At 23.8% G+C, this 15,008-nt stretch overlaps 1 protein-coding gene across 1 annotated transcript; it reads right to left on the reverse strand.

Annotated features, from left to right (window-relative positions):
• Positions 1–7,300: 7,300 nt before the first annotated feature.
• Positions 7,301–9,984, reverse strand: LOC124933595 (tubulin alpha-5 chain). The gene is made up of 5 exons (XM_047474018.1): positions 9,751–9,984; positions 8,774–8,988; positions 8,500–8,699; positions 7,911–8,419; positions 7,301–7,829 (listed from the first exon to the last, which is right to left on the reverse strand). Exons 1-5 carry the CDS (start codon positions 9,861–9,863, stop codon positions 7,517–7,519), a joined length of 1,350 nt encoding a protein of 449 aa, XP_047329974.1. The 5' UTR covers positions 9,864–9,984; the 3' UTR covers positions 7,301–7,516.
• Between the last annotated feature and the right edge of the window lie 5,024 nt (positions 9,985–15,008).

A 15,008-nucleotide genomic window follows, 5' to 3' on the forward strand; every position in this document is an offset into this window, starting at 1 on the left:
CCTTTTAAAACAAAACTTAATTTTACCCCCTAAAACTTAAAAAACACATTTTTATGGGAAGAGATTTGAATTCTGAATCACCATTAAAGACTTCATTTTATTATTTATTATTTTTAAGATTATAATTAAAAAAAAGGTAATATATTCTAATTAACTAAAATTATGGTTTAGGGTTTAAAAGCCTACCACTTCATGACCTTACATTTGTTTTTGAAATAATGTAAAATAAATAAGAATTAATTATCATGAAAATGGGATCCTTATTCCTTGCAATAGAAATTGTTGCCCCATTATAAGCCGACACCAATGAATATGGCCGGTGTAGTTGAACCAAACATGTGCATAATGTTTTCTTATGATGTAAAAGGATTAAGTACTTTTTTTTTTTTTTTTGGTAAGAATTCTATTTATTTTAATTTATTTGTGACACGAATGTCATTTTTTTTATGTCGATATGATACAAATAATACACTGAATATTAAAGGTGTATCGCGATTTCGGTATGGTATTTGGCGAATGGTAATAAATTTTGATTTATTTTTAAAAATTAAGTTTATATAATTAAATTAACATAAAAATTAAGTTTATATAATTAAATTAACATCAAATATGTATTTGATGGAGAATGGAATAAATTTAGTAAGGTTAGGGAGTAAGAATATATATTTTTAGAGTTGAACCTCAAATCATTTTAGAAAATGAAATAAATTTATTAAAATGAGTTAATACGTTAATACCGTTTTGATTTTGCTGAAAACTTTGTGATGCTAGTAAAAATCTAAATTTTGAAATGAGAATTAAAATTTTTAATTATTTAAATAATTTTAATTTATAAATATTATTTTAGTATATATCGATATATTAAAATTTTAAAAATCTTATACATTTATCGTACTGATAATTTCGTTATCGATACCATATTCTACCATCTTTTGTGTATAGAATATACTGAAATTATCGATCCCAGTTAAATGATTTGTTTGTAATGATTATATCATCTGAAAATATTTGAATAGTTAAGATGGAATCCAACCGAAGCCACAAAACAAGTTTGAATGCTAAGAGCTTAGAATAAAAAAAATGGTTCTTAGCTTGTAAGTCACTTCCAATTGAACCTTCTGAGGTCAGGTATTATATGGAAATATGGAATAAAGACTTTTCTTTAAAGACTTTTAAAGAGTGGGAGGAGTGAAGACTTACATTTGCAACTAAGAAAAAATGATTACTAAAGAATAGTGGTTTAGTTTGAACTTCTTCCAAATCAATATATTAAAATATTTTTCGAATTTAAAGGAGTGCAGATAAGACATAAATTAAGATTGCAATATCGATTATCGAAGCTAGATAAACATACTTTATATATAATGTTAGGTTTTCATGATTGTGATGTTGGTAAAAAGAGCCTAATGCGAAAAAGATTTTTTTTTTTAGTGTTCCGTTTATAATTTATCAATTTATAAAAGAAATAAAAAGATGAGATCTTTAGCGTGTAAAATCAAAAAACAAATCACAGGATCATTATGCCGCTTAAATAATTCACTATAATATCATTTATAATGGGTTATAAAAAATTCTTAGAAGTTAAAATTTACAATCAAAAATTTATAATTATAGTTGAACTCGCTTCTATTTGATTTCTAGCTATGCACTTAAGAACATCTTTTTGGAGGTTATGTGGATTTTTTTTTTGTTACTTTAGTTGATAGTTTATTATAGTTATTGTTATAACTTTTAATGTATACCACAAATAATTTTAAAGATTGAATAAATTTTAATAATAAGTATTATTTGTAACAACAACCCATTATAGAAACCATCAGATTTACACTTCAAACCAAAATCTTGCAACAAAACTAGCCCATGGTCATGTTTAAATTGTTAATTTCTCATTTTATGCAGAAACATATTTTATTAAAATTTTATTTATATTTATTTTACACATATAAATATAAATCATGTAAAAAAGAATTTGGTTATCATGAAAATTGGATCATTTATAAGAGAAATAGTTTCCATTAGCAATGGGGTTGTTGAACCAAATTTCCACTAATAAAATTTCAATCCAAAAAAGTTAGTTAAACTAAAAGAAAATGCTATGTTTGACTATGTGGTAAAATGATTAATTAATTAAAACCCATGTAGATTTTTTTTTTACCTATTAGTCTATATGTCTACCAATCTTTTAACAATAATATTCATGTAATTGGATTAGATGATTCTCCAAATAAATAAATCATTGTAATAGCTTAATCAATTTGTTATTTATAATCAAAATGTTTTTTTGACATAAAGTATTTTAACAATATAAATAGCTTAATCAATTTGTTATTTAATATATATGTAAGTTTTGATCTCATAGAATTAGTATCTCTCAAAGATATCTAAGATCTTGTGGTTTTCTAATTTCATGTGTAACAAAACATTTAACTTTACTAAGATTTTTTATTGCAAACTTGTTGTGTAATGAGTTTATTATCTAACAAAAATCTCATTCAGATTGTTTTCATAAAATCTTACAATTAGTTAAATTTGATGTAGATATCATATGTTGATTAAAATCAATAAAATGAACATTTTAACAACAAATCATTTTGACAAAAATTAAATTATTAAGGTAGTTAAAATAAAGTCTTAATCTATTGATTTTTATAGGGCTTAAATTCAAATAACAGACTTAAAATGTCAAAAAAAAAATTAAATTAAATTTTTACTTCATATATTTAAACTGAATAAAATATTAAAATATTAAGTTAACTCTTATAATCTTTATGATTTCACTTAACGAAATGATTTAAACAATCTCTTAAATAGATAACTCTTACACTTTTAAATTTATGATAATAAAATTTTACAATTTATAAATAATTTCGATTTTACGATTATATACTATTTTAATAATTTTTTTTATTTACTTTTCATTATTTTAAAATTAAATATATAAAATTTTAAACTCTAATAAAAAAACTCACTTAAACGTATATACTACAACTAACTTATTTGTACGTATTAATAAAAATAAAAAATAGACCCATTTAGAGCATCTCCAACCGATGCCCAAACTCAAACCACATTTTTCTCGACTGATACCCAAACGCAAACTCAAAATGAGTTTTTCATCATTTTCTCTCTCTTCCAAACGCATATATACGTTTGTACTCTTCATAAACTCAAAACTTCTTTTTTTTTTTTTCTTTCTAATTCAATCCCTTAAACTTAATTTAAGTATATTTTATATATTAAACTTATTTATATAATTTATTATTTTAATTTGTTTATTTAATTTATTTATTTTATATTTTTTATATAACATAATTTTATAATAATATTTAAAATTGATAATAATGTTAAAAAAATACAATTTAGTTTGTATATTTTAATTTTTGAATTTTTAATAAATTTTTATAAATAATTATAATCAAAATTAAAATATTTGAGTGATATTAAAATATTTTGATTTAATTTATAACATTATAAAATATATAGGGTTGATATTAAAAAGTTATAAAAATTGGTAAAAAAGAATATTATAAGAATATATTTTTTTTGAAAACGGTTAGAATCATTTAATTAAAATTCAAAATTGGGAGAGTTAGAAATCAAAGTTAGACAAACCCTAGTTATAATTATGGATGAAAATCAAAAGATCCTAAAAAACTAATTAGTAACATTCATACATTTTAAAAAACAAATATTACAAACAGAATAGACTACATTCAAACTTAATTATCCCAGCCTAGCATTTTCCCATGTCATCCGTTTTCATTGAGTTGCTTTCTTCTCTTTTTTCCGGCGATGAAAGGAGGTTGTATTGAAAAGGATGATGAGTATTGTTGTTTCTCATTTTGAATTCTCTTTGTACGAGCCCGTTCTGATTTGATAAAAATAATTGCTTTTGAGAATTTCAAAACTTTTATCTTTCTTATTTTGAACTTAAATTTATGTGTTTTTGTCTTTCTTATCTTCGGCTTCAGCTTTAAACTCCACATTGATTTTGAAATCTTCTTTATCGGCTTTAGAATTTTATGTTTCAGATTTGAAATTTTGAGTATCTTCCTCTTGATTTTCCTCAACAACAACTTGAGGTTCATCTTTTATTTTTATCCTAGTCCTTTGTATTATAGCAAATTTTCTTTTTCTTCTTCACCTTAATTCCCCTTATTTTCTTTCCTTCACTGCTTTCCTCTTTCCCAAAATCCTTCTCACATTGTTCTACATTTGTTTGATTTTTGAGTTTAGCATCCTCTGTTTCCTTCTTTTTCTTTTCTACTTCTTGGTTTTTCTGGTTTTTCATCTCTTCTTCTTTAGCTTTATCATATTTATTGTGTAGAAAAGTGTTACAAAAGGCACATCTCTTTGGTTTCCATTAATAAGAGATCTTCATGACATTGTGTTTTTCTTTCTGTCAACAACTGTCATTTTCATTGTCAAAACACTCATATGATGCACTTCAATGTTAATTATAAAAAATGACAAGTGCTCTTCTCCTTTAATTATTGGGTCCATATGTAATGGTTTCCCAATTGTACCTGCAAAATGACTAATTGTTTCAGCATTGTACATGTGGGCTGGAATGTTCCAGGGCTTGAACCAAATCTGGGTCGTTTCCTTTGGTGTGCTCTATAGATTTATCTCTTCTGACCACTTTTCCAGTTTCATGCAATTTGATCATATGTATGTATGCCTTTCTCCAGGATTTCTTTCATATGTATGTAGAATTTTTTTCAACCTCTTTTTTCCCCACTGTTTAATTATAGTCTATTTGGTAGTTGGGAATGATACTCTATTTTTCCCAATGAAGTTTCCAACCACCATAAACTTCTAGTCTTCAATAAATTTTTCCTATACTTTTGAAGACAGTTTGAATTCAAAAGGTGAGTTGAGTACCTCTACCTTTGTTTGAATATATCCCAAGTAGACTTTTCCTTTGTAAGCATGATCTTCAAAAAAAAATCTATTTTATTCTTCCATACCTCGTTAACTTTCCATTTTGGAGCTTTCATTGCATCAACTGACCATTTAACTATCTTCTCATATTTTACTTTCTTCAGTATATTTCAGTCATAGAGAAAATGAATATTGACTTTTACTGTTATTTGTTGAGCTTTCTCTTAATTGATTATAATTTCTCATTTCTTAGCATGTATCAAGAGTTTTGTAATATGGTTTTTAAGACCAAACAAGTTGTCACTTTAATTATAATCAATTTTCCAAATTCCTTCTTTATTTCTCTGTTTTTCTGCTGTATTTTTTTCATAATGTTTTTCCCATTTTTATATTTTTTTCATATATTTTTTATTATACATGTATGAGTATTTATTATTTTAATTTTATATATATAGCATATATTATTAATTATTTTAACTTTATATTTAGTCTTTTTTTATGTATACTTTTATATTAAACTTGATTATTAATTATTTTAAAATTATTTAGTTCAATAATTAAATATAACAATGTTTTATTTATTTAACAACAAAAATGCTTCAACACAAAAATAAATTAATTAATAATCAAGAATTAGATAATAATAACAACTCATTCATTAATTAACAAAATATTAATAATCAAATATTAAACAAAAACAATATTCCTTGCTATTATATAAGTCATGAAACAAAAATTAAATAAAAATGTATTAATTTTATTTTTATTCATAGTAATTAAATAAGAAATAATTTTTTCACAAAAATATTATAGTAAAACAAAACTCATAAATAAGTTGTAAAATCTCTTCAAAAATGTGAATTTGAGAATTAATAGAAAAAACGGATAAAAAAATATGAAATAAAAGAAAGAAACTAATATAAAAATAAATAAATAAAGTTAAAAATAAAATAAATTTAAATAGTTTAATTAATAAAAAAGAATGAGAGAAAATATATTAATATTTAATTAACAAATATATAAATTAATAAATAAAAATTATCTTTGTTTACTGAAGCTAATTAAATATATATATATATTGATGCTTAATTTTGAAAGTGTCTGGATTGTCGGGTTAGGATAAACGCAGGACGTTGTAATAATATATTTTTATTCGTGTGCATGAGAATCTTCTTAGTTTTCAATAGTACATATGTTATTAGTCTGAGTGAGCTAAATTGTACAAATAAATACGTCTAAGTAAGTTAACATTAAAGAAACTAAATTGTAAACTCTAACTTTTTTAAAAAGATATGATTATTATGTTAACATTAAAGAAAAATAAACTCTAATTTTAAATAAATAAAAAATTATTTTGAAAATCTATCATACAAATTTATCAATAATTAACATTTCCTTAATTTTCTCTATTTTGAAAAAAAACATTTTCTTAATCTATCACAAATTTATTAACTATAATTTTAAATCCAAATACATATTTATTTTTTTATCTAAAATAACCCAAATCTAAAACAAGCTCATAACATCATCAGCAGCGCACAAGAACAAGACTTCTGCTCTCTTATTTTGTCAAATCAATATTTCACTTCAATACTGTCCGCCCTCTTATCTAAATAATTTAAATGTGAATTTTATTTATACTATTTTAAATAAATAATTAATTTATACTATTATAACTAATATTTCTATATTATAGGAAAATTTGAGAATATAAACCCTTAAAATTAAAACGTGTTAATATAATTAATAAAAAAATATATTAATTTATTTAAAATATATATTTATTAATTAAATATATAAGTAATATTCCTATATTATATATATTATAGGAAAATTTGAGAATTTCACCATGAACATGTTAATGTAATTATAACTTAAAATATTTTTATAATTTAAAATATATTATAATATTTTTATAATTAAATATATAATTAATATTATAATATAGTAAAATTTTAAAATATATATTTATTTAATATTATTATAATATTACTTAAAAATAGTAAGAAAAAATAGTATAATTAAATATATAACTAATATTATATTATATAATAATGAAAATGTTAGGAGTATATTATATTATATAATAATGAAAATGTCAGAGTTGGACATGACCGGCATATAGGACACTGCTCTAATTTAATGGAAAAAAAAATAATGACCTGCTCCGCTGCTCTCCTTTTTCTTTTACCTACAGTGCAAAAAATGAAAAAAAAAATAATGACTTACCCTTTTACCTAAGCTGTCCTGTCCGATGCGGACACAGGTCATCTCTAATTATCTATTTATTCCTTAAACTTTTAATTTTATAAATTTTTAAAATATTATTCAATTAACTAAAACAACAAAATTGCATAACAATCTGAAATAAAAATTTATAACAATAAGCAATAAATAAGAATCAAGATATGAAAAATCTACCATAATAAAACATTCATCAATCATAATAAATCCTTCTTGTTTCAACAAACCAATAAAAGAAACAGCTTACAAAAGCCCCATCATCATCAGATAAGTTTTACAGTTTCACATCAAAACAAGTTTGGTTTTTCATCAAAGTACACAATTAAAACAAACAACAATAATAAAAACACATCAAAATAACACTGCTAAAACTATTACCAAACAGACCTTAATAATCTTCACCTTCATCTTCTTCATCAACTCCTTCAGCTCCAACTTCTTCATAGTCCTTCTCAAGTGCAGCCAAATCTTCACGGGCCTCGGAAAACTCACCTTCTTCCATACCTTCACCCACGTACCAATGCACGAAGGCCCTCTTTGCGTACATAAGGTCAAACTTATGATCGATTCTCGAAAACACCTCAGCCACAGCAGTGTTGTTGCTGATCATACAAACCGCTCTTTGTACCTTAGCAAGATCTCCACCAGGAACAACAGATGGTGGCTGATAATTGATACCACACTTAAACCCAGTTGGGCACCTGTAAACAAACACTAGTTTTTAATATCATGTTCATACACACAAATGAGAAAACTGTAAAAAGTTAAAGTGATTAGAATACCAATCGACAAACTGAACAGTTCTTTTCGTCTTGATGGTGGCAACGGCGGCATTGACATCTTTAGGGACGACATCCCCTCTGTACATCAGACAACAAGCCATGTATTTTCCATGCCTTGGATCACATTTAGCCATCATGCTCGAAGGTTCGAACACTGCATTGGTTATTTCAGGAACAGATAACTGTTCGTGATAGGCTTTCTCAGCTGAGATTACAGGTGCGTAGGAGGAAAGCATGAAATGGATTCTCGGGTATGGGACCAAGTTAGTCTGGAATTCAGTGATGTCAACATTAATGGCTCCGTCGAATCTCAATGAAGTAGTTAAGGATGATATGATTTGGGAAATCAATCTGTTCAGATTGGTGTATGTAGGTCTTTCGATGTCAAGGGATTTGCGACAGATGTCGTAGATCGCTTCGTTGTCTAGAAGAACAGCTACATCTGTGTGTTCAAGTAGTGAATGGGTTGAGAGAACACTGTTGTATGGTTCAACAACAGCAGTTGAAACCTGCATCAGATTCAAAGATGTTAATCGAGTTTGGAGACTTTATAAATGCTTGTGTTTATAAAGATGTAATAAACAAGCACCTGTGGTGAAGGATATATGGTGAAGCCAAGCTTTGACTTCTTTCCATAATCAACAGACAAACGTTCCAACAATAAGGAACCCAATCCGGAACCAGTTCCACCACCAACAGCACTGAAAACCAAAAATCCTTGTAAACCAGTGCAGTTATCGGCTAACTTCCTCACTCGATCCAGACACAAGTCAACAATCTCCTTACCAACTACATTCAAGAGACGAAATTAGCGTTTGACAAACAAAAACATCGAATAACACAAATAAGAATCAGATGTTTACCTGTATAGTGACCTCTGGCAAAGTTATTAGCAGCATCTTCCTTTCCAGATATAAGTTGTTCAGGATGGAAAAGTTGACGGTAAGTTCCCGTTCTTACTTCATCAATAACAGTCGGTTCTAGATCAACGAAAATAGCTCGAGGAACATGCTTGCCAGCACCGGTCTCACTGAAGAAAGTGTTGAACGCATCGTTTCCAACACCTACAGTTGTATCACTGCAAAAACACACAAAAGAACACGGATCTGTAAGAAACAGTGAAAATGTACATGAACTAAAGACAGATTCAAACAAAATCAAAGGAAAATTACTAAAACGACTGATGAACCACTAGGAACATTCAAATTTCAAAAGATCTATGAAAGTAAATCAAATCGAGTAAGAAATGAACATCCTAGGCGTACAGTAAAAATGTAAATGAACTTAAGTCAAATTTCAAAAGATCTATCAAAGTAAATCAAATCGAGTAACAAACGAAGAGAACAACATTACCTAAGCATACCGTGAAAATGTAAAGGAACTAAAGTCAGATTCAAACAAAATCAGAGGAAAACTACTAAAACCGACTAAAGAACTACAAGAAACATTGAAATTTCAAAAGATCTATGAAAGTGAATCAAATCGAGTAAGAAATGAAGATAACATTACCTAGGCATACATATAGTGAAAATGTACATGAACTAAAGTCAGATTCAAACAAAACCAGAGGAAAACAACTAAAACAGACTAAAGAACCACAACGAACATCAAATATCAAAAGATCTATGAAAGTAAATCAAATCGAGTAAGAAATGAAGATAACATACCTAAGCATACAGTAAAAATGTACATACAGTGAAAATGTACATGAACTGAAGTCAGATTCAAACAAAACCAAAGGAAAACTACTAAAACCGACTAAAGAACTACAAAAACATTCAAAAATCAAAAGATCTATAGAAAGTAAATCAAATCGAGTAAGAAATGAAGATAAAATTACCTAGGCATCATGCCGTCAGGCTGGATTCCATGTTCGAGACAGTAAAGTTCCCAGCAAGAGTTTCCGACCTGGATTCCGGCTTGTCCGATGTGAATGCTGATGATTTCCCTCATCTTCTTCTCCGATCGATTAAGCAAAAAACAGAAACCCTACCGCTTTGAATCGATGTGTGCGGCGGTTCTTTGTAGAGAGAGAAAGAGAGAAGAGTCAGATCTAGATGATACCCTTCTTCTCACTCTTGCAGTTAAAAGTTCTTTAGTACACTCAAATCTGAATCGCCACCGACGATAATGGGCCCTTCAAATATCTACGGATGAAATTGAACTTCTGATCTGATCCTACGGCTGTTAAATGACCCGATCCAATCTGGTTAGCTGGTCACGGGTAAGCCCACGGCCCAACATCTTTTAAATAATACAATTTGAATCAATATTATCTGTATTCGAATATTTTCAAATGTCTAGTCATATTTATTAGGTCTTGTTTGTTTATTTATATTATTTTAACTTAATCTTTAATAATTTATATATTTTCAATGTGTAGAAGATCTTGATTGTTTATATTATTTGAAATTAATCTCAAATAATTTATTATTCAAATCTTACCTTCTCTCCTCAATTATAAATTACCTCAATTATAAATTAGTTAAATAAATAATTAAAATATTTTTATCTAAATTATTCTTTGTCTAATATTGATTCGAATTCATTTATTATTAGGTTTTTTAATTAAAAATTTATATATCAAATTTTATAACAAACGATATTTTTGTCCTAAGTTTCAAATATTATTAATTTATTATTTTTTTAATATTTATAAATAAATAAATAAAATTATTGAGGTCTCGATTGTTTATACATTTTTTCTAAATTAATAATTAAAATATTTTTATCTAAATTATTATTTTTCTAATATTGATTCGAGTTGATTTGTTAATACAAAACGAGATTTTTGTCTAAATGATTTCAAATACTGCGGTTAACTTATTATTTATTTGATATTTATAAATAAATAAATAAAATTTAATGTCGCTAATTTAATTACCGAATTTTAGTGAATTGTGAGTTTAATTACCGAACCACGTAAATAATAAGTTAACTGTATTTAAAATAAGAATGACAATTTCAAACTGTCACGTGATAATTGAATCGAATTGTCTCATTTGGAGCAGTTTTTTCCCGATTTGACCAAGAGTTGACCGGAGATGAAGTAGGATGATATTTATGTCCTCCACCACGATTATTTTATGTACACTATGATATATGAACTCACCAATATATTTATTTATTCATTATATGTGTATAATAATATAATTTTTTAATATATTACAATATATATTATATAATTTTATTTTGGTAGAGAATATAATATAAACGGTGTGCCGTAGGAATTTCCTAAAATCGAACAGGGCGGGAACAATACTATTACAAATACCCTAAGTAAAACGGGACGGAGATGGTAAATACATTCTCTGAACCGTCAAATTGAAATTGTCATTACTAATTTTAAACTAGTTAAAGACAAAACTCGTTTGGTATAACTTTATAAATAAATAAAGAAAACTAAATTATTAAGGGCGGTTCTCTTTGGGTTTTAAAAAAACTCAACCAAAATAAATTTTCAAACCAATTATTTCTTAACAATTATATCACTCATTTCATTAACCAAAATACTAAAATACTCTCTATTTAAATTATTATTTTTTTATTTTATTTATATATAACAATACAAAGTAATTTTACCCCAAATAATCATTACCTACTCAAAATCATTATTAATTATTGTTTTTTTTTTCTTCTAAGTTTTTAAAAAAACCTAAATCAAAACAAGGCCAAAGTTTGGAAAAAAAATTAAAATCTCAATTAGCTTAGCCTTAATTCAACCATTCACCTTTATTTAATAACTCAATCTAAAATATCATATCAATAGTTCATTAATAAAAATATAAAATATCTTTTATATTAAATTATTATTATTTCATTATTATATATTAATATCATAGATAAAAAAAACTTCACCTCTCAAAAATTTGAAAAATTATTACTTTTAAATAAACAAAATTTTGGAAAAAATAATTTGTATGAGACCTAATATATACATAGTTTATTTGAATATATATATATATATATTATAAAAAAAAATTATGTAAAAAGTTATTATGTAGATCAAACAAATTATTAATATTTATAGTATTATAAATAATAAGTAAATATAATTTAATATTTTAATTAATAATTAAATTAAAAATAAATAGTTTTTATCAATCAAGACAATCTAATTTGTAATTTGATATAACCCATATGTTTTCTCTTTTTATGAAAATTGAGAAAAATAAAACTTTTTTAAATAAAGCATTAATATTTATGACTCAACCAAACTAACCTAGTTTTTTTTTTTAATATTCTTGTCAGTTCATTTTATTGTGCAGTCAATCAATATTCAAACTACTGAAATAAATTTCATGTCCCGCCCTTTCTCTTTCTAATTAAAGACCTTCAAACACAACACATGTATTATTATTATTATTATTATTATTATTATTATTATTATTATTATTATCTTTGTAATTTTTTATTTACTGTTATCTCCAATCTATTTTATAAATATTCAGAAGATTTATTTATATAGACAATCATATTAGCGAGAGACTTTAAGATTTTATAGACTTGTTTGATGTAATGTTGTAATATTTTTTTTATTTAAACAAAATGTAAATATATATACTTTATTATTTCAATTAATAAATAATTGATAATAAATTTAAATTATTTAAACTAAATTTAAATCAACACTAATCAAACATATTCATAATTAATAATAATAATTTGATAAGAGTTCATATAACATGAAGCTGAACATTTGTGCCTCAACTCAGCACAAGACACAAAAGACACATGTTTAACGATTGATTAAATTATATAAAATAATAAAACTTAATAAACTTTTTTAGTGATTGAGATATAGTTTAAAATATTTTAAACTAAAAAAAACAAATATATATATTTTTTACAACAAATATTTTTTTTTTATGTTGTATGATTTGAGGTATGGATCAATTCATCAAAACAATCGTGATATACACCAACTTTCTTATTTTTTAATTTAACATATTTTTTAATTTGGTTAGGTATCCATATATATTTTATTTTTTAGTATTCTATTCCAAATTTAATTTATTTTTAACATCTCATTATTTTGATAAATAGTTATTTAATAATTAATTAATTAAAATATATTTATAATCTTCTAAAAAATATAGTTGGCTAAATATTTTAAAATGTCAAAATTTGTAAAATAAAACAATTGTAATTATTTTTATTAATTATTAAGTTATTATATTATAAATGTTAATATATTTTAAATTAATTATGTATTGAATAAGTATTTATAAAAATAATTAAGTAATTATAATATTTATTATATAAAAATAATAATTTAAATAATTAAATATAAAATGTATTTAATTATAAATTATAATATTAATATATATAAATTAAAAAAATAACTGACTTTAAATAATAAATTAAATCATTTAAAAAATAAATTAAACAATTTAAAAAATAAATTAAACAAATTAGCTTGAGATAAAAATCAATTGGAATTGTATTTTAATGTATATAAATAACCTCAGTTAATCATTTCTTTTCTTCTCTACATTAATAAGGATACCGAATCTGAATCTGACTCATTCCCTACTATTAAGCCTTAATTAATTTATTTTTTCAAACTTGTGTTAGAAATTCTCATTAGTTCTTATATTACATGTTTTTTCTAATTCAAATAAAGTTAATTTGATAAGTGTGCTTTGCTGCAAAAAAATAAAAAAAATATATGAAAAGTAGGAGATTAATTATTTAACTTTTTAATTACTGTTATCTAGAATATATTTTATGAATATTTAGGAGATTGATTTATATATACAATCATGACATGATAGACTTCAAGGTCTTATATTCAATATTTTAATTAATAAAATTATTAACAATTAACATAAATTTATTTAAATTAAATTTAAACAATTTTAATCAAAAGTCTAACATATTCATAATAACTAATAATAAATTTTATCAAATTTTTAATAACTTTTAGAATTACATTTGATCCACCTCACGTGTAGGCACAATTGCAGGCAAGGTCACACATTTAGTTTAAATATATATTTATATATATAAATTGATTAAAATATTCAAAATTAAAAAAATTAAAACTTTTAATATTTAAGATATAATTTAAAATATTTAAACAAATTATATTAAAAAAAATAAAAATAAAATCTTTATGGTGGCTTCGGCATCACAACTCTCTTACCAGAATTAACTTAGGTGAACTTTCAAGTCTAAACTAAGCAATTATTTTGTTAATTTTTTCCTCAATATAATTTATTGTTTAGTTACCCTTATATTTTTATTTTTTATATTTAATTATTTTTATTAATATTATAATTTATTATTAAATACAATCTAAATTTAATTATAATATTTAAAATTATTATCACTTAATTATTTTCATAAATATTTACTAAATATATAATTAATTTAAAATATATTAAAAATTATGATACAATAATTTAATAATTAATCAAAGTTATTATAATCATTTTATTTTAAAATTATTGAATACATCTCTTAAGATTCCCAAAAATCTTAAAATTAAATTATTATAATAATTTTTATAATTATTAAGTTATTATATCATAATTATTAATATTTTTTAAATTAATTATATAATAAATAAAATATTTATGAAAATATTTAGATGATAATAACATTATATATTATATTATATTATATAAAAATAATAATTTAAATGTATTAATATATATAGAATAAAAATAATTAAATCTAAAACTTATTTATTAATATATTATATATAATATTAATAAAAAAAAAGTTAAAAATATAAAAACAATGACTAAGTTTGAAAGAAAATATATTAATTTGGGAAATGAGTTTTATTGCACAATAGATAGATACTACTTATAATGATTTATCTTCTTATATATAACAATATATTTTTTAATATTTATCCCCTTGGTCCCAAATTGAGTGACAGTAAGAAGGTTACATTGGATATGTCCGATTTGGCTGCTTCCATAACTCAAACGTAGCTCTCATTAGTTTCTTTTATTACATGTTTTATTAAAACTAAATAAAATTAATTCTATAAGCAAATAAATAAATATTAAAAATATAAATTTTAAGTACTACACAAGCACAACATAAATGACCCGCGTATCGTGTATTACTTAACACAAAAGT

This window comes from Impatiens glandulifera, chromosome 4 (genome assembly GCF_907164915.1).
Source record: "Impatiens glandulifera chromosome 4, dImpGla2.1, whole genome shotgun sequence".
Taxonomy (NCBI): domain Eukaryota; kingdom Viridiplantae; phylum Streptophyta; class Magnoliopsida; order Ericales; family Balsaminaceae; genus Impatiens; species Impatiens glandulifera.

What these genes read in the sequence shown, in the direction of transcription:
- LOC124933595 (XM_047474018.1), bottom strand. Translation starts at nt 9,863, where the DNA reads ATGAGGGAAATCATCAGCATTCACATCGGACAAGCCGGAATCCAGGTC. An exon ending in TGCCAGAGGTCACTATACAG is followed by an intron (nt 8,700 to 8,773) that starts GTAAACATCTGA and finishes TCTTGAATGTAG; the next exon opens with TTGGTAAGGAGATTGTTGAC. An exon ending in CCATATATCCTTCACCACAG is followed by an intron (nt 8,420 to 8,499) that starts GTGCTTGTTTAT and finishes AATCTGATGCAG; the next exon opens with GTTTCAACTGCTGTTGTTGA.